The 25,024-nt window shown below is 40.3% G+C and overlaps 1 protein-coding gene across 2 annotated transcripts in view; it reads right to left on the reverse strand.

Moving 5' to 3' along the window:
* Nucleotides 1–1,689: 1,689 nt before the first annotated feature.
* Nucleotides 1,690–25,024, reverse strand: part of LOC126175225 (phospholipid-transporting ATPase ABCA1-like) — a 455,526-nt gene continuing 432,191 nt past the window's right edge. For both annotated transcript variants that reach the window (XM_049921856.1, XM_049921857.1), the window contains exons 25-26: nt 23,112–23,331; nt 1,690–3,279 (exon numbers count right to left, since the gene is read on the reverse strand). In XM_049921856.1, coding sequence (XP_049777813.1) covers nt 3,100–3,279; nt 23,112–23,331 — 400 coding nt within the window. In that variant the 3' untranslated portion in view covers nt 1,690–3,099. The remainder of the gene's footprint in view (nt 3,280–23,111; nt 23,332–25,024) is intronic.

The raw sequence follows: 25,024 nt of genomic DNA on the forward strand, positions 1-25,024 counted from the left end.
CACACTTGTCAACACCTGCTTTCTTTAGGACTGGAATTACTATATTCTTCTTGAAGTCTGAGTTGTATTTCACCTGTCTCATACATGTTGCTCACCAGATTGTAGAGTTTTGACATGGCTGGCTCTACCGAGGCTATCAGTAGTTCTAATGGAATGTTGTCTACTCCCGGGGCCTTGTTTTGACTCATCCTTTCAGTGTTCTGTCAAATTCTTCGCGCAGTATCATATCTCCCATTTCATCTTCATCTATGTCTCCCATTTCTATAATATTGCTTTCAAGTATGTACCCTCTATATTGTCCTTCCACCTTTCTCCTTTCCCTTCTTTGCTTAGGACTGGCTTACCATCTGAGCCCTTGATATTCATACATGTGATTCTCTTTTCTCCAGAGGTCTCTTTAATTTTCCTGTAGGCAGTATCAATTTTAACCCTAGAGCTTCCTGTGATTCTTGGCACTCAGCAGACTCGCTTTTATTGTACAGAAAGTAATTCCTTACTTCAAAGAAGGATCTTCCGCCATGTAATCTGAACTTAATGACACTTCTGTCTCACGTACAAAGTATACTTTTGAATGGGGATAGCCTGAACTACCTCTCACAACATGATGCATATAAGATGTGTCATTACCTCTGCAGTCATACTAATGCATCTATGCTTTCTTGTTTTCACACATTACAAGTAAGAATTAACAACTCCCTCAGGTTAAGAGGGACCCACCTGGCGTCTTAGTGACCTGGCCTTCCTCTATAACCCTTCCTAACTTAGAATTTTGTCTCACAACAGTACTTGGAATTTTATTTCCGGAAGGTAAGAATTGACGTCACCTTGCAATTTTACAACCTTAGACAAGTTTGCCATTTCTCAGATAAAAAATCCACTGCTCTGTGGTACATGGCAAAATTAAGAACTTGAAGCTCCAAAGGTGTGGACTGACAGTTGTAACAAGAATGTTATGGTACCCACATTGAGCAAAAAAATAGAGAACTAATGTCTACACAGGTGGACTGATGGCAACAATGTCATCAGAATCAATGGTTGTTTTTCTGTTTACATACATATCATATATAAATACTATTTCTACTCTGATTTACCTAAACAATATTCTGCGTTAAGAGGAATTGTCTTTACATTTTTACCATGGCAGAAGTGTTATGGGTAATGCCATTCAAGAAAGAGACAGCTGTATGTATTACAAAAACAGAAAGAAGGTTGCCAAGGTCTTTTCACGTATGCTCAAGAAGTTTTGCTGAGAATCTTGAACACATCCTCCAGTAAGTTCTGATCTCTTGCCATACAATTTTTGGAGCCCTGAGGAAAACAGTTGTGGCCGACTTATTTGCTTAGGATGAAGAGGTGTACACCTGGGTACAATATTGTTCCATAGACAAGGGCAAACATTTTTCCACGAAAGCAATGATCATCTTGCCTCACAATGGGATGAATGTATTAACAGTTAAGGGAATTACTTTTGAACTAAGAAACAGTTTGCTTACTCTTTTTCCAACAGTCTTGTATTAATTTGATTGCTTCTTCTGTCATGTGCTAAATCAAGTATGGTTATTACATGAATATCAGTTTCCAAGCTGGAGAAATAAACCATGCTTTACTGCCGTTTACTATATGTAAAGAGAGGAAAACTTATTAACTCCATAATGACCATATATGCTAAATTCTTTCAAAGATCTTTTTATTGCAGAACAATTTTATTTCCCTTTTTAAGATACAATTTCTTTGGCATTTATAAACATATAAAAAGAAGGCCACAGCATATAGCTCACATACACGATTCTTTTCATGTTATTTTATACATAAATGTACAAAAATGCACTAATACTAGAAGGCTCATGTAACTCATTGTCTTAGCACTTCAGTTAAAATATGTTAATACCTATTCCAACATGTATTACTTATATGCTACATAAAAAAGTCATCTCATAAATAAATCCGTAAGTTAAAATGAGATTCGTAGTTTTTAGTCAATGTAATATAGCTGCACACTTTGAACATTACCAACAATTCAAATATTATAAATAAATAAAATATGTGGTGTATCTATCAGCTGCCTTACTGTCTTTATTACAATCTTTATGACAATTCATTTCCATGCTACTGATAATATCATACAGCAATCATCACTAGCATTGATTTGCTTGATTACAAAATTAAAGCTCAAAGACAAAACATTACTTGTCAGTGCAGTTCTGAGATAATACAAAAAAGAGATAATTACATAAAGAAACAACAAAAATAATAGCTGCACATCACAGTGTAGTCCTTGTTCTCATCATCCCAAAAAGTAATACATTTTTACACTGTTTGTACATTTGAATATTCTGAATTATCTTCCCACATTTTAATGACTGTTCAGGAATCACAAAGCACACATATACTTGTATTTTCTATTTCCTATTCATAGTCCCTAACTTTAATTTATCCCAAGTCCTGTAGCGACATGTCATCAATCTCTATCAATACTAACACATTCTGTCAACAACAACTTATGGGTGTAAAATGTCTCCATATTGAAGCACAATGAACCCTCAATGCTGAATCTCCCAGCCTAACATAATGCTTGCCTGAATAGACACTGCTATTCACTCCACCATTTTCCCCTTCTTCAATACCCTACGATGTACTCTCTCAATATCTATGTCTTTCTTTGTTAATAAGCTTACATACTGTAGACTGTAACTGTTGCTATTAAGCAAAAAACTAATTTTACTCAGTAATATTGCTTACTTTATAAGCAATCGACAGTACAGAATATTTGGCATGATTTAAAAAAAAAACTGGTAGGCCAGTACACTCCACAGTACACTATGTAATTCCCTGTCCACGGAAATTACAATGTTAAATCAAATGCCACACTCAATATTTATTCAGTAACAAGACTAGCACTCTGCCAGTGGGAAAATAATTCTTTGTTTCTTTCAGAGCTAGTTTTAATATAAAAAAGATAGAAAAAATAAAAGTTTTAAATAATCTTACAAATATGCATCATAAAGTTGTAAGTAGTCTATACAAATATGCATCATTTTTACAGGAGTGATAGTAAATTTAAATTAATCTACACATATCATTTTTTTTTATTTTGTCTTTCTAAACTGATGCAATTCCGTCTGTATTCTGTCTCGCAAAAGACAAAAAAATCTGCTCCAGTGTTGTTTCACTTACAGCATAGTCTTCTATCACTTTGAAATTTTTCTTCATTTCTTCTAATGTTGTAAACAATTGTTTCAGTGTGATTTGTGGATTGGTTATCTGATAATGAAGTAAACCCTAAAAAAATTGTTTTATATATAATTAATTTTACTATCAGCAGATTTGTTAATGATACTCAACTAGAATATTTTACTTTAGGTAAGGACTGTTCATAAAATACCTAGTTGTTTTGGGATGCACATGTACAAATTAGCTTTCTGTTGAGAAATAACTTTAAAAGTAACATGAAAACACGTGTTAATATTAATTTGTCAAATTATGTAACACAACCTAAAACATGAATGAAGATTAACAAAGAAGTTGTACTCCCATGGTTCAAGAGGGAAACATATGATTGAGGATATCCATTCATATAATTTCCATGCCTTACATCATTATAAATCAGCGTGTACTATACCTGTTATGAAGGGTACAGGATGAGGTGAAGAAAAGTAAGGAAACAAAATAGAAATTTTCAGCAAGGTGGGAGACTGTTTGGAAGAGTGGAAAGTAGTCAACTGTACAGTCAAGTTAATAAATCTACTTAATGCAGTAGTCATACCACATCCATATGGAAGTAGGCAATACACTTTTCAGTTACATTATTTGGCACCTCTTGACTACATGAATACTCTATAAATCACATTTTTATTATCTTCACCTGCAATTTGTATTCCTTAGATTTTAAAAGTTATTTATGATCATTTAAAGTAATTTAATGACTTGTAGACAGGAAAGTACGTAATATCATTTTATATACTGGACTTTGAAAATATAGAGATCAATACTTCAAGGAGCCATGTTTCAGTTCAGCCTTTTTGTTGATATTAATATCACTTCAATGATTTAATACAGTTTTTTTTTCCTAAAATTCATAAATTTTTATCAGAGAATCTGGTTATCCGACGTGTAAACATTTTAAGTATTGTTGTTGTTGTGGTCTTCAGTCCTGAGACTGGTTTGATGCAGCTCTCCATGCTACTCTATCCTGTGCAAGCTTCTTCATCTCCCAGTACCTACTGCAACCTACATCCTTCAGAATCTGCTTAGTGTATTCATCTCTTGGTCTCCCCCTACGATTTTTACCCTCCACGCTGCCCTCCAATACTAAATTGGTGATCCCTTGATGCCTCAGAAGATGTCCTACCAACCGATCCCTTCTTCTGGTCAAGTTCTGCCACAAACTTCTCTTCTCCCCAATCCTATTCAATACTTCCTCATTAGTTATGTCATCTACCCATCTAATCTTCAGCATTCTTCTGTAGCACCACATTTCGAAAGCTTCTATTCTCTTCTTGTCCAAACTATTTACCGTCCATGTTTCACTTCCATACATGGCTACACTCCATACAAATACTTTCAGAAATGACTTCCTGACACTTAAATCTATAGTCGATGTTAACAAATTTCTCTTCTTCAGAAACGCTTTCCTTGCCATTAACAGTCTACATTTTATATCCTCTCTACTTCGACCATCATCAGTTATTTTGCTCCCCAAATAGCAAAACTCCTTTACTACTTTAAGTGTCTCATTTCCTAATCTAATTCCCTCAGCATCACCCGACTTAATTCCACTACATTCCATTATCCTCGTTTTACTTTTGTTGATGTTCATCTTAAATCCTCCCTTCAAGATACCATCCATTCCGTTCAACTGCTCTTCCAAGTACTTTGCTGTCTCTGACAGAATCACAATGTCATCGGCAAACCTCAAAGTTTTTATTTCTTCTCAATGGATTTTAATACCTACTCCGAAATTTTCTTTTGTTTCCTTTACTGCTTGCTCAATATACAGATTGAATAACATCGGGGAGAGGCTACAACCCTGTCTTACTCCCTTCCCCACCGCTGCTTCCCTTTCATGTCCCTCGACTCTTATAACAGCCATCTGGTTTCTGTACAAATTGTAAATAGCCTATCGCTCCCTGTATTTTACCCCTGCCACCTTTAGAATTTGAAAGAGAGTATTCCAGTCAACATTGTCAAAAGCTTTCTCTAAGTCTACAAATGTTAGAAACATAGGTTTGCCTTTCCTTAATCTTTCTTCTAAGATAAGTCGTAAGGTCAGTATTGCCTCACGTGTTCCAGTATTTCTATGGAATCCAAACTGATCTTCCCCGAGATTGGCTTCTACTAGTTTTTCCATTCGTCTGTAAAGAATTCGTGTTAGTATTTTGCAGCTGTGACTTATTAAACTGATTGTTCGGTAATTTTCACATCTGTCAACACCTGCTTTCTTTGGGATTGGAATTATTATATTCTTCTTGAAGTCTGAGGGTATTTCACCTGTCTCATACATCTTGCTCACCAGATGGTAGAGTTTTGTCAGGACTGGCTCTCCAAAGGCCGTCAGTAGTTCTAATGGTATGTTGTCTACTCCGGGGGACTTGTTTCGACTCAGATCTTTCAGTGCTCTGTCAAACTCTTCACGCAGTATCGTATCTCCCATTTCATCTTCATCTACATCCTCTTCCATTTCCATAATATTGTCCTCAAGTACATCGCCCTTGTATAGACCCTCTATATACTCCTTCCACCTTTCTGCTTTCCCTTCTTTGCTTACAACTGGGTTTCCATCTGAGCTCTTGATGTTCATACAAGTGGTTCTCTTATCTCCAAAGGTGTCTCCAATTTTCCTGTAGGCAGTATCTATCTTACCCCTAGTGAGATAAGCCTCTACATCCTTACATTTGTCCTCTAGCCATCCCTGCTTAGCCATTTTGCACTTCCTGTCGATCTCATTTTTGAGACGTTTGTATTCCTTTTTGCCTGCTTCATTTACTGCATTTTTATATTTTCTCCTTTCATCAATTAAATTCAATATTTCTTCTGTTACCCAAGGATTTCTACTAGCCCTCGTCTTTTTACCTACTTGATCGTCTGCTGCCTTCACTACTTCATCCCTCAAAGCTACCCATTCCTCTTCTACTGTATTTCTTTCCCCCATTCCTGTCAATTGTTCCCTTATGCTCTCCCTGAAACTCTGTGCAACCTCTGGTTCTTTCAGTTTATCCAGGTCCCATCTCCTTAAATACCCACCTTTTTGCAGTTTCTTCAGTTTTAATCTACAGGTCATAACCAATAGATTGTGGTCAGAGTCCACATCTGCCCCTGGAAACTGGTTCTTTCAGTTTATCCAGGTCCCATCTCCTTAAATTCCCACCTTTTTGCAGTTTCTTCAGTTTTAATCTACTGGTCATAACCAATAGATTGTGGTCAGAGTCCACATCTGCCCCTGGAAATGTCTTACAATTTAAAACCTGGTTCCTAAATCTCTGTCTTACCATTATATAATCTATCTGATACCTTTTAGTATCTCCAGGGTTCTTCCATGTATACAACCTCCTATCATCATTCTTAAACCAAGTGTTAGCTATGATTAAGTTGTGCTCTGTGCAGAATTCTACCAGGCGGCTTCCTCTTTCATTTCTTAGCCCCAATCCATATTCACCTACTAAGTTTCCTTCTCTCCCTTTTCCTACACTCGCATTCCAGTCACCCATGACTATTAAATTTTCATCTCCCTTCACAATCTGAATAATTTCTTTTATTTCATCATACATTTCTTCAATTTCTTCGTCATCTGCAGAGCTAGTTGGCATATAAACTTGTACTACTGTAGTAGGTGTGGGCTTCGTATCTATCTTGGCCACAATAATGCGTTCACTATGCTGTTTGTAGTAGCTTACCCGCATTCCTATTTTCCTATTCATTATTAAACCTACTCCTGCATTACCCCTATTTGACTTTGTGTTTATAACCCTGTAGTCACCTGACCAGAAGTCTTCTTCCTCCTGCCACCGAACTTCACTAATTCCCACTATATCTAACTTTAATCTATCCATTTCCCTTTTTAAATTTTCTAACCTACCTGCCCGATTAAGGGATCTGACATTCCACGCTCCGATCCGTAGAACGCCAGTTTTCTTTCTCCTGATAACGACATCCTCTTGAGTAGTCCCCGCCCGGAGATCCGAATGGGGGACTATTTTACCTCCGGAATATTTTACCCAAGAGGACGCCATCATCATTTAATCATACAGTAAAGCTGCATGCCCTCGGGAAAAATTACGGCCGTAGTTTCCCCTTGTTTTCAGCCGTTTGCAGTACCAGCACAGCAAGGCCGTTTTAGTTATTGTTACAAGGCCAGATCAGTCAACCATCCAGACTGTTGCCCCTGCAACTACTGAAAAGGCTGCTGCCCCTCTTCAGGAACCACACGTTTGTCTGGCCTCTCAACAGATACCCCTCCGTTGTGGTTGTACCTACGGTATGGCTATCTGTATCGCTGAGGCACGCAAGCCTCCCCACCAACGGCAAGGTCCATGGTTCATGGGGGGGTTTTAAGTATTAAGGACACTTAAATCACACCTTTAAAAACATTTCTGCCCATCAATCAATAGTGCATTAGTCTTGGATTATGTGTAAATAAAAGCAATGGGAATCTATAAGCATTTTGTCTATAAAATTTGACAATTTATTCATCAGCTACAAAATTTCACAAATTTTGGGTAAAAAAAAGTTTAACAAAAATTATTAGCTCAGATTTTTTCTTTGTTTACAAAAATGTGTATAGCCACTGAGAATTATGTGAATATTTAATTTTCCATTATAAATATATAAGTTTACTGATCACAAGAAATGTAATAACTATGCTTGTTATTTGAGAATTAAATCCTTTGCCTGCTCAAGATGTGTTAACGTGTGTTGCTGCTACTGTCCCCAGGTGTTCTGTACAAGTCAAGGAGAGTGGGTCTGCGCATTAGCAGAGCCAGTCTGTGACGTGACGTGCTTTCGATGTTATGATGTGGGGAGTTGGCGACACCATGTCACGTGGCATGGCCGTACGCCACGAGGACCAGTTGAGTTGGAGCAACAAATAAGCATGGGCTGCTGCCGGAAAGTATTATAGTTGTATTGACACGGCTGGCCAGTCGCGACCAGGTTTTGCCAATACCTCGAGTGCTATGTGGATGGATGGCGTGTGAATTTCACATGAAGAAGAAAAAAATTAATCGCCAAGCTTTCGTGGTGGGTTCCTCCTTCTATATATAGTGAATATTATTGTGTACTTAAGGACTGTTACTGTTGCAGTTGCTTGTGCTAATGGCCAGTAAAGCATTCACTGAAGTGGTGGCAAGATGAGCTATGTTCTGGAACGGCCATGAAATTATGTTACTAAAGTGGCTAGAAATAGCGCCTCGCATTTGTAAGTTTGGATCTGGTGATTGGTGGCACGCTGAAGGTAGTTGGTTCACTTTAACTTCATTTCTTAATTTAGTTATAGATTTAGAATTTTCTGGTTTTACGAATTAGTGGTAGTTGTTTTTTAATAATTTCTTGTGTGTATGGAAGGCAAGTGGCTGTGATAAATATAGGTCACATTGTGTTTTAGGGTCGGATAGAGGACATGTGTATTTTGGTCTGTGGCCATAGGGGCCATGATTATTGCATTAGCGACCTATTGAAGTGACATATTGCAATTTCAAGCATCTATCTGAAGGTTGATTATCACGTTAGGTACTTTCCACAAACGTGTATAGTGGTCGACGCGAGCAAACCTCGCCCCACGAGCTTGCAGTGTACGGAAATCTCAGGATTTGAACTCAGGGCTGTCAGGACCCGATTAACGCGTGATTTCTCTATTCCGTTCAACGAGAGGCTTATTTTAGGCAGAAGATTTCCTACTGCCCAAAGTTGTGTATAAGTTCACCCTTTGGATCGTGTGTTTGTGAAATCATAATAAATTAACATTTGCTCGCATCCATCACATGTTCATCAAATTGACGTTTTACCTTAAGATTGCATAAAGTCTAGAATCTTCCGGACGCTGAGTGTAGTAAAATGCTAATTGTAAATAGAAAAATTAATAGTACCCTTCAGGTCAGATAGCATCAAATTAATTTTACCTCTTCAGTAAGTGGAAAACTGAGTGAGAAAGGCGATAGCCGACATTGTAAACATTTGGTTGTTGTTACCGGCACGTAAAAGGGGCCGTTGTCACAAGTGTGACAGTTACTATTGTAAATACTTATTATGGATGGGTCTTGATATGTAAATGTTGTTAATTGATTATTACTGCTGATTAATTCATGTGTATGTGTAATCAATAAAGAAGTGTTGCAACTACAAACTGGTTGCGTTACTGGCATACAAGGTTAGAGTGTGCAATCGCCACACCAATGGTAGCAGAGCACTCTTTCCGCTGACGGCTTTAGTCTGTTTGTAGTTGCTATGCTTTGCCTTATATTGTTTCTTTTGTCTCTTTTCTGACTTGTCTTTTGTTAATACTGTGGACTTGTTGCTTTCAGCACTTCCTTGTCGCCATGGCCAGTCAAATCTGCCCTGGCATAGTGTATTTGCATCAGGATCATCTAGTGCATGAGTTACATGTACGCATCCTGTCAACCGAGGGCAGTGTAGCCGATTTATTGGCCCGACTTCATGCCGCGGCTGACGCTCCAGTGTTGTTGTCCATGGATGTTTTCACCGATCAGAGTGAGTTTCTGTCTCGTCTGTCTCCTTCCCTGGCTGAATTAGTGGCAACTATTTCCCTTTTTGAGCTTAATCCACCTACTCCTAAACATTTGTATCGCATTCAGGCCCACCTGGCCCATTTAACTCTTGTCTTATTGATTTAGCCACAGTAGGGGTAGCAGTAATCGTTCTGGGGTTAACTGTTTCGGAGCAGGATTGTGTTAACCACATACTGGAGGGAATCCACCCGCAACACCGCACACACTTAGTTTTGGCGGAAAGGCCAGGTAGTTTCCAACAACTCCAAGGTCTGATTAATACGGTGGATGCCTTAACATTTGCTGATGAGCAGAGACAAAACTTAGTCTCCAAAATGCGCTCCCCGTGAATCGTCGAGCCACAGGTGCCGACGAACCTTATGCAGAATGTGTCTAACATCCGACTCTGTTTCCATTGTCAAGCTTCCGACCATCTAGTCCGACAGTGCCCACTGCAGCATCATGAACGTGCATCTAAGTGACACCAGAGTGGGGTTATCGTCCGTTTCCCACCTCCCTTACGTATGTGCGTCTCTGGGAAATGAGCCAGTCTGTGGCCTGCTCGATTCCGGGAGTTCCCAATCTTTGGCAGATAAGCTGTGGTACTTGGAGTTTCGGCATTCATGCAGATTTTCTAGCCTTCGTCCTGGCAGGTACAGATGTCGTGTGGCCAATGGGCAAGAGTTGCCTGTCTTGGGGGAGGTAAGAGTTAAGGTGCTTGTGCAAGGGTTTTCTTGGCCGATCTTGTTACTGATAGCTGACGGATTGAACACCCCTCTCATGCGTGATTTCATTCAGGCAACACAGTTGGTATTAGACTATACAGGGGGGACGTTTTATTTCAAGTTCCGGCCTGATTGCAAAATTAGCTTTTGTAGTTGCAATCGCGTGAGTGGGGTGCACACGGTGACTGAAGACGCAGAGCAGGTGGAGGTATGTCACTTAGATCTCGACCAAGCTCAGCAGGTGAAGCGGTTGGTGGATGATTACCCCCAGGTCCTGACCACCAGACTGGGAATGACAAATTTAATTAAGTATAATATACTGCTGACCGATAGTGTTCCAGTGCGCCATGCACCTTACCGTCTTTCCCCACCCAAAATGAAAATATTATGCGAGAAGATCGATCACATGTTACTGGATGGGGTCATTATGTATTCAATTCTCCCTACGCTTCGCCTGTTTTTCTCGTTCCCATGGGACAGAGCGGTGACTATCGGGCCGTGGTTGATTACCAGATTAAACGAGAAGGTCACACTAGAGTCAGTACCTTTACCAGACCTCCGTAATTGTTTCACCAGGTTCAGAGGTGACACCATCTTCACGGTCCTGGACTTGAATCAGGCTTATTACCAAATTCCCCTCACCAAAAACTCTAAAGCAGCCACTGCATTTTGCACCGATTGGAATTTGTTCGAATTTAATCATGTGCCCTTTGGATTGGCGCTCGTGCAGCAGTGTTGTCTTGGCTTCTCGATAATGTGCTCGGGGACCTCAAATTCAAGTGCATGTATAACTATCTTGACGATTTAGTCACTTTCAGTGATTCATTTGAGGATCATCTCGAACATCTGAAGTAAGTCTTTTACAGATTGTGTTCAGCAGGCCTAACGGTGAAGCCCTCTAAAGTTAACATCTGCCGTCTGTGTATATCCTCCTTATGACATCTCATATCAGCAAGTGGGGTGCGTATCGACCAAAGTCGATCAAGGAATTACCATCCCCTCACGTCAAGCAGGCAATTGCGTGTTTCATTGGTATGACTAATTTCTTCAGGAAATGTATCCCCAGTTTTGCCCAGATTGCGGCCTGTTTGAACCAGCTGCGAAAAAAGAATACTGCCTTCGTTTGGGGAGGTGAACAACAGGAGGCCTTTGAAGCCCTCAAGACGGCAATTGCTACCCCTCCGATCTTGGCGATACCGGATTTATTGTCCAGACGGACGCATCTCATGCCGGCATTGCCGCGGTGTTATTGCAAGAACAACAGGGCAAAAGGCACTCCTATGCGTCTCGGGGCCTTAATGACGCAGAGCGGAACTACTCCATCTATGAGTGCGAGGCATTGGCGGTCCTCTTTGCTTAACAAAAATTCACACTCTATTTGGAGCACCATGAATTTGTTTTGGGATTGTTACAGTCAGTTAGGGAAGAGTACCCCCTGGATCGGATTTTTATCGATTACATCAGCCCTCTGCCCCTTACTAAAAGAGGAAACAGGTACATACTAGTTGCTATTGATGCCTTCAGCCGTTTCATGTGGCTTCTGCCCACTCGTGGCATAACTACCGAAATTATGGTGCCAACAGCTGTCTACGATCATCTCCTGGTTTGGGCCTCCAAAAAGCTGTCAGTGACAATGCTCCTGCCTTCTTATCTAAGGTGTTCAAGGAGTTTTGCTTTGCTATTGGGATCAAACACATCACAACTACTCCCTATTATCCAAAGGCATCCTTCGCGGAGAGTGTCAGTCAGAATTTGAAGGCCGCTCTCTGCATTTATCATTCATGAACACCTACGTGTTGGGATGCTACCTTACCCTGGCTAAACCAAGCCAAACTCTGCCAAGCATGAGTCCACGGGCACTGCGCCTAGCTGTTTAATGTTCGCTTATGTCCCGAACTAGTCTCTCTCCAATTTATGGGACATTAACGACCTTCTTCCATGCCAGGTTACTCCAGTGACTCTGCAGGAAAATTGGAAATGGGCTAAAAATAATTTTGATCTGGCCCACCGGCGCCTAGCCACTCGGTATAACCAAGGTAGGCGTCCCTTTCAGGGTAAGGTCGGGGATCTCGTGTTCATAAGGGATGCTGCTGGCGGTACCAGGTTTGGTCCGAAAGGAAAGCTTATGCCACAATTCAGGGGCCCATGCCGGTAGTGAAAATCCTTAGTCCGGTCAACCTTGTAGTCAAGGATATCTCGTCTGGCCGTAATTCCAGGGTGCATCTCAGTCAGGTTAAACTCGGGAACCAGTGTACCCCATAGTCTGCTGCGGTTCCTAACATCCCCCCCCTCCCCACTGGTCATATTTGGGGGGGGGGGGGGGGGGGGGGGAGATTGAGCCAGTCCAGTGGGTTTCTGGTACCAGGCGATATCGATTCTTACTTCCATCTTTGATTGTTGTCCCTGGGCCTTGTTCTCTTTGCGTCTTTTGAGGCAGGCTATTAATGGTGGCGCGCATGTGCAAGTCGAGGAGAGTGGGGACCGTGCATTAGCCGAGTCAGTCTGTGACATGACGTGCTTTAAATTAATTGCCAAGCTTTCCTGGCGAGTTCCTCCTTCTATACATAGTGAATATTATTGTGTACTTAAGGACTGTTGACTGTTGCAGTTGCTCGTGCTAGTGGCCAGTAAAGCATTCACTGAAGTGGTGGTGAGGCGAATTATGTTCTGGAATGGCCATGAAATTATGTACTAAAGTGTCTAGAAATAGCGCCTCACATTTGTAAGTTTTTGGTGCTTAGTGGCACGCTGAAGGTAGTTGGTTCACTTGAAAGTCATTTCTTAATTTAGTTATAGGTTCAGATTTTCTGGTTTTACGAATTAGTGGTAGTTGTTTCTTAATAATTTCTTGTGTGTATGGCAAGTGGCCATGATAAATATAGGTCACATTGTGTTTTAGGGTGAGATAGATGACGTGTGTATATTGGTCTGTGGCCATCGGGGCCATGATTATTGCATTAGTGACCTACTGAAGTGACATATTGCAATTTCAATTACCTATTTGAAGGTTGATTGTCACGTTAGGTACTGCACATTTGATTTACATGGTGTCAGCCATTCAGCAAAGACAGATTATCTTGTAAGGTGGACCTTAAGTCATTGGGTGTGGACTGACATCTTTTCACGTAGTATCTTGATTTTTTTATTCATTTCTTTTAATTTTATTTATTTATTTATTTATTTATTTTGGGTCAAAGGAAAATAAGCTCCTTAATTCTGTCCATTGGTTAACTTGTAATATGTTTGTATTACGGTATTGCTTTTCTATATATATTTGTTTAACTTGTATACAGGGTGTTAAAAAAAGGTACGGCCAAACTTTCAGGAAGCATTCCTCACACACAAAGAAAGAAAATATGTTATGTGGACATGTGCCCAGAAACGCTTACTTTCCTTGTTAGAGCTCATTTTATTACTTCTCTTCAAATCATATTAATCATGGAATGGAAACACACAGCAACAGAACGTACCAGCGTGACTTCAAACTCTTTGTTACAGTAAATGTTCAAAATGTCCTCCATTAGCGAGGATACATGTATCCACCCTCCGTCGCATGGAATCCGTGATGTGCTGATGCAGCCCTGGAGAATGGCGTATTGTATCACAGCCATCCACAATATGAGCACGAAGAGTCTCTACATTTGGTACCGGGGTTGCGTAGACAAGAGCTTTCAAATGCCCCATAAATGAAAGTCAAGAGGGTTGAGATCAGGAGAGCATGGAGGCCATGGAATTGGTCTGCCTCTACCAATCCTTCGGTCACCAAATCTGTTGTTGAGCAGCGTACGAACACTTCAACTGAAATGTGCATGAACCACATGTTGTGTCGTACTTGTAAAGGCACATGTTCTAGCAGCACAGGTAGAGTATCCCGTACGAAATCATGGCGGTGAATCGAGGAAGTACGGTACATACTGACGAAACTAAAATGAGCTCTAACATGGAAATTAAGCGTTTCCGGACACATGTCCACATAACATCTTTTCTTTATTTGTGTGTGAGGAATGTTTCCTGAAAGTTTGGCCATAACTTTTTGTAACACCCTGTATACTACAGTGTGTCTGCCGCTCATGTTTTCCTGTTTTCAGAAACGTGTATAGTGGTTGACGCGAGCAAACCTTGCCCCACGAGCTTGCAGTGTGACGGAAATCTCAGGATTTGAACTCGGGGCTGTCCGGACCCCGTTAATGTGATTTCTCTATTCCATTCAACGAGAGGTTTGTTTTAGGCAGAAGATTTCCTACTGCCCAAAGTTGAGTATAAGTTCACCCTTTGGATCTTGTGTTTGTGAAATCATAATAAAACAACATTTGCTCGCATCCATCACATGTTCATCAAATTGACGTTTTGCCTTAAGCTTGCATAAAGTCTAGAATCATCCGGACGCTGAGTGTAGTAGAATGCTAATTATAAATAGAACAGTTAATAGTACTCTTCAGGTCAGATAGCATCAAATTAATTTTACCTTTTCAGTAAGTGGAAAACTGAGTGAGAAAGGCAATAGCCAACACTGTAATACATTTGGTGGTTGTTACTGGCACGCAAAGGAGTCATTATCACAAGTGTGACAGTTACTATTGTAAATACTAATTGTGGATAGGGCCTTGATATACAAAGGTTGTTAATTGATTATTACTGCTGATGAATTCATGCATATGTATAATCAATAAAGAAGTGTTGCAACTAGAAACTAGTGTTACTGATATACAAGGTTAGAGTGTGCCATCGCCACACCACAGCTCTCAGTCCCAAAAATAATTGAGCATGAGAAGTTTCCTGGAGGCAGTAATGCAGCAACTTTGTTACAAGTACTCTGTCAATTTACTGATAAAATTTTAACAGTCAATATGTCTTTATTCTGGACATGAACCAATTTTGCTATCTCTAAGACGTTGGAGCAATGGTTCATCAGATAACCTCAATATACCATCCAAAGGAAGTAGAAAATTTTGACATTCGAAGTATCTTCACTCTGAATGTGCTCTAATTTTGCCATTCCAAGTCGTTGAAGCAATTATTCATCAGATATCCTCAGTTCTCCATCCAAAGGAAGTAAGTGTGGAATAAAATCATTTGTGCTGTGGTATTGATTGATTGTTAATGTTCTAGATTTTACTGTGGATAAGACTGATGAACAGAAATTGGCTTCCACAATTTTTGGAAAAGTGATGAGATAGTGCCAGCACTCATGAAGCCATATCTGAAATGGGGACATAATGTATATAGCGATGATTGGTATTCCAGCCTAGATCTGCTCCTCTGGTTTCATAACCACGGAACAACCATATGTGGTACTATTTTCAGGAACAGGCACAAGAAGCCAAAACTACAGGACAAATTGAAATGAGGAAAAACCTATTTTATGTCCACTGATAAATGTTTGCACTGAAGTGATGTGACAGAAGAGAAGTGTGGATGTTGAGCAACTGTAATACTGCAGAAATGTTCCAGATGGAAAACACTAACAGAAAGACTGGTGACAGAATATGCCAATTTCTTACAGACAATGACTTCGGTATGGGGAAGTTGACCATACTGACATGCTACAGAGATCAGTCAAATCAATGTGAAAGACTGTGAAGCAGTATAAAAAGTTATTTTTCCGTGTATTCAACCTATGCATTTTAAATTCTCGTGCTCCCCACTGAGTAGTAATAAAGTGAAAAAATGGTAGCGTATCATCTGCCTCTGGTAAGAGAAATTGTTGAAGCTTATGTCACAGAAGAGAGGAAAGCTGGCAGGTGAAGGCACTTTGATGACAAAAATCCTCTACGATTTACTGGGTAGCATTTTCTAAATATTACTAAAAAAAATAAATGCATCAAGAATCCAGGTACAAATGCCAAACATGCACTATACTGCCATGTTTCAAGGCTTATATTATAAAATAATTATTAACCGTGGATAATTGCACAGGAAAGATGAGATTACACTGATACTTGTCTAAAAATAAATGAAAAACAGAAAATAAAAATATATTTTTACTTTGCCAGTACCAATCTAGACAGTAATGTATTCTAGAGAAGCTTTACGATACAAAAAACTTTAGGTGTCGAGTAACTGTATTTATTTTATATTGAGGGTGGCAAAATCCAGAGCACCCGATGAAGTTGTCGCACCCAGTATACCAGAAATATTCAAATGTTCAGAAAAAGCAAGGTGGCTGTGCAGCAAAACATTACAGGTAGTGACACAAAAGTTGTCTCTCACCACAATTTGCAGTATTAGGTGACAACAAAGCCATTTCGGCATGAAATGCAGTGACAACATTTGCAGCGATCACAGGGTCAAGGGATAATGCTGAGCATGTAAATGTCACAGTTAGTTTATGAAGCTTAGATGCATAGTCCATGTCAGTGTATACTGTATGCAATGATTTGGGAACACATATGCAAGTGTGACAGAAAAATTGATATTTTATTCTGAAGTATGTGAAGTTCCTGGATCTCTCACCAAGAGAGACTGAAATATGACAATGAGCTGAAATGTGAGAAAAGATTTACAAAATTCTACTTACTTCTCCTGTCACAAAATGATGTGCTACAACAACATTTTTTAAATTAATAACACAGTTGGACAATATACAATATTTTGCAATAGGTGGGTGTGAATGTCAAAGTTTCTTTATTTATTTGTGTGTTATAAAATGCTTATTAATTTGTTCATTTAGATGAAAGGTCTTTAGAAAAACAGGGCAATCAAGAAGAAGAAGAAGAAGAAGAAGAAGAAGAAGGACAATAATGATTATTACTATGGAGAATAAGTACAGATCTTAATTTGTAAATAATAGTTTGTTCCTATCTAATTTCAAAAATCACTCTGAAAAATAGAGAAAATTACTGTGTGCAATCAATACTATAAGCACTATCACACTTTTGGAAGAATACCAAATCTGTTTGGCTTTACAAAGGATAACAGCATCAGAGAAACCATTATGACATTACACTTGACAACTGAAGCAAGGTCTAAGAAAAAATTCAAGACACTTACATAGTCTCTCTCTCTCTCTCTCTCTCTCTCTCTCTCTCTCTCTTTCTCTCTCTCTCTCTCTCTGTGTGTGTGTGTGTGTGTGTGTGTGTGTGTGTGTGTGTGTGTGTGTAAGGCATTCAACAGCATAAAATGATACAAGATGTTTGAAATGCATACCATGAGAGGAAGTCTCAGATTAAAGCGGATATATGGCAATCTTTCTTCTGCTTTGTTCAACAAGTATATCCAAGCAATTAGCAATAAAAGAAAGGATCAGAAGTAGAACTACAATTCACTGTGAGAGGATAAAAAAAAAAAGGAGGAGGACGATGTAGGAGCTCCAGAATCAGTGAGGAAAGAAATACATGGCAAACAATACGGTAACAGTGTGATAGGACCTATGCAAAGATATCAAGATTAACTTGCTTAGTACTAAAGACAGACAAGAAGACTTAATACTGTAGGAGAAGACAGAGATTGGAACATATATACAAATGATTGGGGATGTGATTAAAATAAAAATTATTTCAAAATACATGAAACAAAAAGAGTTTGTAAGTATGTAAGTACTCTCATGTTTCCTGCAGCTGAAAACTTAAGATATTGAATAGTAAGCAATTTCAGATTTTGGATGTTTCCTTCTTATTCACTAATGGGCTATCAATACAGGCTTAACTGATTCAAAAGTAATTTTTCTCTCAAGGCTTGCAGGTGGTGTTAGCACAGGCACTTGAAAGCATTTAAAAATAACATAACAGAAGTCAGTATCAACGATTTCAACAGTGTTATTCTCAGTTAACAGAAATACAGTACATTCTTCATATACAGTATAGCTATAATATCAAGGCCTTACTTAAATCGCGACGCACCTCCAATTTTCTCCATTTTGAGATTCTAAAACTCAAATGTAACTGAGTTATACGAATTCTCTGTCCAAGATACCTGAAATCCTGCAGTCCATCACTTGTGAGGGATTATCATTTCTTTCTATTGTCATCACTCAATTACTGGTATGTTTAAGTCTCAGTATATTGAAATGAATGAAACTGGATGTGTACCACTACTGAAATAAAGCCTTCAATTGACTTTCTGCTGTAACATAATAGATCACTAATATGTCTTCGCATATTTCTTTAAATTCATCTGGAGAATATGGCAATATATCTTTGAGTTAGTTTCGGGTTCCGTGAATCATTTGCACAATAAATTGTAATGACGTGGAATGAGTCATTTATCTAATCATAAATTATGTTGTAACAACAGACTGATTACTTACAAGCGGGTTAAAAAATGAGTTATTTATGAATAAGGGAGATAACTCACCAAAAGGCAAAAGTGCTGAGTCATTGATAGGTGCAAGAACAAAGGGTATGGAGCTTGTCTAGCTTTCAGAATGCTGTTCCTTTACCTGTTTTTCTGTCTGTAGGAAAAATGCCCCCCCCCCCCCCCAACCACACACGTGTCTCACTACATTGTGCTCAGTTGACTACTAGATCTGTAATAGCCCACAGTGAGTGTACTGGGGTGGAGTGTGGGGTGTGGGTGTGCGTAAGGGTTGGGGTGGGGGTGTGGGTGGCTGGCTTGTGGGAGAGTGGGGAGCCATCTGTCTGCTAGCTAGGGGGCAGTTGGCAGACTGCTTTGCACATGATTTCACATAATTTGGGATGAGATAACAGCACACAACTAACTGATGTGGGGACACAAATTGGACAGGGGTACTGGAGCAGGAGATGGCACGTGCAGATGGACTAGGATGTTGTGTAGGTTGGGTGGGTGGTGGAACACCACTTTAGAAGGGGTTGGAAGTATTTTAGGTAGGATGTCCCTAATTTCAGAGCATGATGATAGATAATCAAAGCCTGACAAGGGAAGTAGTTCAGTCATTTCAGTCCGACAAGGGGGGATGCTTCTTTGTGGTTGGTTCTTGGGATAGATGTGAGTATCAGGTGTGTGAGGATATGGCATGGGAAATCTGTTTATGAATTAGGTCTGGAAGGTATTGCCTGTCTGTCTCACAAATGAGGCCTTCAGCATACTGGGCAAGGGAGTTATCATTACTGCAGATGCTTCTACCACGGGTGGCCAGACTGTATGGGAGGGATTTTTTTTTTTATGTGGAAGGGGTGGCAACTGTCAAAATGCAGGTACAGTTGGCAATTGGTGAGTTTGAGGTGGACTGAGGTGTTGATGGAGCCATCTGAATGGAGGACATCAGCATCTAGGAAGGTGGCACAATGTATGGAAGAGAACCAGGCGAAGTGGATGGGAAAAAAAAGGTGTTGAGGTTGTGGAGGAATGCGGATAAGGTGTCCTGGCCTTGGGGCCAGATTATAAAGATGTCATCGACAAACTTGTACCAGACCAGGGGTTTTGTGTTTTGGGAAGCATGAAATGTTTCCTGTACAGATATGAGTCAGTAATTCCTGCCCAACACCTTTTGCACATTACAATAATAGATATTCTTCTATAGTATAGTAGGAGTTGTCAAGGAGAAACTTTTTCAGTTTGTTTTCAAATGTTACTTTGTTGTCCACCACACATATTATTTCACTGGGTAAATGATAAAAAAATTTTGGTTGCATTGCTGTGTACCCATTTTTGTGCCAAGGACAATATTAATGTGGTGAAATGAATGTCATTTTTTTCTCTTGGTGTTGTAATTATACACATCATCATTTCTTTTGAACTGTAGTGGATTATTTACAACAAAGGCCATGAGGGAATAAACATACTATGAAGTAGTAGTCAGAATATTTACTTCCTTAAATGGAAGTCTACCAGATGATTGCATGTGAGCACTCACATTTTTCTTGCAGCAGGTTTTTGAGCAATGAAGACTTTCTTTCTTAAAGATGAGTTACACCAGGAATATTATTCTGTATGACATTACTGCGTGAAAATAAGCAAACAGAAACAACTCGCATAGAACTGAAGAGTTGAAAGCAACCATTATCAAGGCAATTACAGAAATCACACCAAATGAATTGGCGAAAGCTTCCCAAAACATGCTGAGGGGTGCCGAGTTGTGTATTGAAGTTTATGGTGAACATTTTCAGCACCTCCTGTGAACTACTTACCTACTGAACATTCAGCATGTTGTTTTTCATAATAATAATTAGCTACTCAGTATTTACAATAAACAAGTGAATTGTCTGCGTGTTGTTCATAAGACATGGGGTCACTTCCATTTATCTTCTCCCTATTGTCATAGTTAACTGTTACCCCACAGTAATGACACACTCGAAGCATTAAACAGCACATTTGCATGATATCCCAGCCAACTGCCTATTTGATTGATAATTATCTAGTAGACATCTGCCTCATTGTGGGATTGTGTTACTAGCTTCGAATTTGTGTCATTTTCTTGCACTGATTGTAAATTTTTCCTCATCTAGCTTCTTGTTTACTGTATATTACTAAGGAACAGGTACATGCTTGCAATTGTGAAACAACAATGGAATGCCAGAATGAGATTTTCACTCTGCAGCGGAGTGTGCGCTGATATGAAACTTCCTGGCAGATTAAAACTGTGTGCCCGACCGAGACTCGAACTCGGGACCTTTGCCTTTCGCGGGCAAGCGCTCTACCATCTGAGCTACCGAAGCACGACTCACGCTCGGTACTCACAGCTTTACTTCTGCCAGTACCTCGTCTCCTACCTTCCAAACTTTACAGAAGCTCTCCTGCGAACCTTGCAGAACTAGCACTCCTGAAAGAAAGGATATTGCGGAGACATGGCTTAGCCACAGCCTGGGGGATGTTTCCAGAATGAGATTTTCACTCTGCAGCGGAGTGTGCGCTGATATGAAACTTCCTGGCAGATTAAAACTGTGTGCCCGACCGAGACTCGAACTCGGGACCTTTGCCTTTCGCGGGCAAGCGCTCTACCATCTGAGCTACCGAAGCACGACTCACGCTCGGTACTCACAGCTTTACTTCTGCCAGTACCTCGTCTCCTACCTTCCAAACTTTACAGAAGCTCTCCTGCGAACCTTGCAGAACTAGCACTCCTGAAAGAAAGGATATTGCGGAGACATGGCTTAGCCACAGCCTGGGGGATGTTTCCAGAATGAGATTTTCACTCTGCGAGTCTCGGTCGGGCACACAGTTTTAATCTGCCAGGAAGTTTCATATCAGCGCACACTCCGCTGCAGAGTGAAAATCTCATTCTGGAAACATCCCCCAGGCTGTGGCTAAGCCATGTCTCCGCAATATCCTTTCTTTCAGGAGTGCTAGTTCTGCAAGGTTCGCAGGAGAGCTTCTGTAAAGTTTGGAAGGTAGGAGACGAGGTACTGGCAGAAGTAAAGCTGTGAGTACCGAGCGTGAGTCGTGCTTCGGTAGCTCAGATGGTAGAGCGCTTGCCCGCGAAAGGCAAAGGTCCCGAGTTCGAGTCTCGGTCGGGCACACAGTTTTAATCTGCCAGGAAGTTTCATATCAGCGCACACTCCGCTGCAGAGTGAAAATCTCATTCTGGAAACATCCCCCAGGCTGTGGCTAAGCCATGTCTCCGCAATATCCTTTCTTTCAGGAGTGCTAGTTCTGCAAGGTTCGCAGGAGAGCTTCTGTAAAGTTTGGAAGGTAGGAGACGAGGTACTGGCAGAAGTAAAGCTGTGAGTACCGAGCGTGAGTCGTGCTTCGGTAGCTCAGATGGTAGAGCGCTTGCCCGCGAAAGGCAAAGGTCCCGAGTTCGAGTCTCGGTCGGGCACACAGTTTTAATCTGCCAGGAAGTTTCATATCAGCGCACACTCCGCTGCAGAGTGAAAATCTCATTCTGGAAACATCCCCCAGGCTGTGGCTAAGCCATGTCTCCGCAATATCCTTTCTTTCAGGAGTGCTAGTTCTGCAAGGTTCGCAGGAGAGCTTCTGTAAAGTTTGGAAGGTAGGAGACGAGGTACTGGCAGAAGTAAAGCTGTGAGTACCGAGCGTGAGTCGTGCTTCGGTAGCTCAGATGGTAGAGCGCTTGCCCGCGAAAGGCAAAGGTCCCGAGTTCGAGTCTCGGTCGGGCACACAGTTTTAATCTGCCAGGAAGTTTTAACAATGGAATGGTACAAAACAATGTTCTTTGTGGCTGGCATGCTTTTTACGTAGGTATGCCCACTGGTGGGTTAAAGAAATAGGTACCTAAAAACACGCCTGTATTAGAATGCAGTGTTCTGTCCAAACTTCAGAGCAATTGGTCAAGAACTTTCAGAAATACACATTTTTGAATAAATGGACATTCAATTTCTATTTATATAGATCTTCACTTTGCTAACTATTACTGCAGTCTAAATAATGTATCTCTTTCAGGAGAAAAAAAAAGTGTGCCTGGTGTATGGTGGCTGCCAACCAAGTACCATGTTTTAAGTATAGAACAAAGACAATAATTTTTGAAAACAGTCAAGGCAGGAGAAAGGGAGAAGAGTGTGCGAGGGAGGGTGATGGTGTGTGTGTGTGTGTGTGTGTGTGTGTGTGTGTGTGTGTGTGTGTGTGTAAGTGTGTGTGAGAGAGAGAGAGAGAGAGAGGGGTGGGGAGGGGGGGAGAGGTGGGAGGGAGAGGGAGAGGGGGGAGGGAGAGGGGGGAGGGAGAGGGGGGGAGGGAGAGGGGGGAGGGAGAGGGGGGAGGGAGAGGGGGGGGAGAGAGGGGGGGAGGGAGAGGGGGGAGGGGGGGAGAGGGAGGGGGGGGAGAGAGAGAGAGAGAGAGAGAGATATTTAATACATACCACATGCTCATCTTGGAGAATGCAGTTATTTTTAAATTTTTCTTGAAACCAAAATTTCAGTTTGTTCACTTGTTCTATGTCACTTCCAGATTTTATCTTTATCACAACAGTAAAACCTTGCCCAAACACTTGTTTCAGGTACTGACTGTTCCCCATGCACATGAACTGTCCGGCCACCATAATTGCCAGGCGAGTACATAAAGCTTCGCATTCCTCCATGCTGTAAAAAAAAAATTGAATATTTATAATGGCTACTGCTCTAAAATCCTAAGTGAATTAAAACTAAAACTATGAAATAGAACAGAAGTAAAAACTAAATCCTCAAACATTCACTGAGACTTATTCAGCAAATGCGAGAGACGGTATGTTTGCAGGTGTCAAGTTGAACTGATGATTCCATTTTTATACATTAATAAAATTTCCAGCTTCTGCTAAAGGACACTTTTAAGCATCCACATATATTATACAACTGTTGTACATATGCATGCAAGTAAGCATGTTCCACATTTCCTCCTAACCACTGGAGTGATTCCAACAAGTCTTGGTACACTTATCACTTACTGTCTGGAAGTCATTGGTGTGGGGATAAGAACCAAAGTAGTTGGGGTGGGGGGGAGAAAAAAAATAGTAGCCCACAACTCACAAACAGCAATACTTCACTCATCCAGTATTTGAGAATGAGAGCACTCAGAGACTTGCAACAAACTTTACACATAATTTCAAACCTTTAAAAAGCTTTCCCTCACTGATGACCCCCATAAAATGATGAAAGGAGAAAAGTTTATCACTCACTAATTTTTTTCTGTTCATGCAGTAAGACAACCACATGAAGCAGGACATTTCAATTAATTACTTTTTTGTTATTAATTGTATTCACAACATACTTTGCAGACAGTATTCATATATACTACTGAGTGTACCAGAAAAACTGTATCATTGGCCAACACATAATTCAGGATATATGTCATGAACACCGAGGTGTGTGGAAAACACCTGCATCATGCAGTATGTTTAAATTTCTTACTTCACTGCTACTAACTCTACATTTAAAACTTTTGACAGACAGTGTCCATATCTGCCACTGATTGTACATACAAAAATATATCATTGTACAACACGTACTTCAGGAGGTATGATGTCAAAGGTAAAGGTGCATGAAAAACTGTCACATCATACACAATGTTTTAATTTATAATTTATTGCTTCTTTACTACTAACTCAATTTGCAACACATTTCACAGGCAGTATCCACATATGTTGCAGAATGGACCAACAAAAATATATCATTGTACAACACACAGTTGGGAGATATTATGTCAAATACAGAAATGTAAAAAAACTGCAGCATCATGTACAACATTTTAATTTATTATTACTTTACTGCTACCTCTATTTGCAATACACGTCATACACAGTAACCGTATATACCACTGGATGCACATGTAAAATTGTATCACTCGGCAGCACAAAGGTCAGGAGATATGACTTCATAAACACTGAGCTGCGAGAGAATTAAACAGAAGGGCAAAATTCACTAGAGATACTGGTGAAATGTGTACAAATGTGAGTGAAATACATTAAATATATATGTGTTTGTGGGCAATGCCACAGGTAAAAACATCATCCTAAATACCTGAACAACTTCAACCAAGTTTGGTAAAAGTATTAGTTCCAATCCGGAAAGAAATACTGTGGGGTAATGTACTATCATATCTTATTAATATTGCCAGTGCTGGTGCCTTGAAGATCCCTGCTGGTGATGTGAGTGGTACTTTGAACAGTGCCACAATGAAGAACCCCTATGACGCTGATCGATGAAGACCACCACAAGAGTGTCTTAAGTGGCGAGCACCAGTCTGCTTGCCTTTAATACTTCCGTGTCACTAGTTGGTGCCAAACATTACACTAAGCTG

The sequence above is a fragment of the Schistocerca cancellata genome, chromosome 3 (assembly GCF_023864275.1).
Source record: "Schistocerca cancellata isolate TAMUIC-IGC-003103 chromosome 3, iqSchCanc2.1, whole genome shotgun sequence".
Taxonomy (NCBI): domain Eukaryota; kingdom Metazoa; phylum Arthropoda; class Insecta; order Orthoptera; family Acrididae; genus Schistocerca; species Schistocerca cancellata.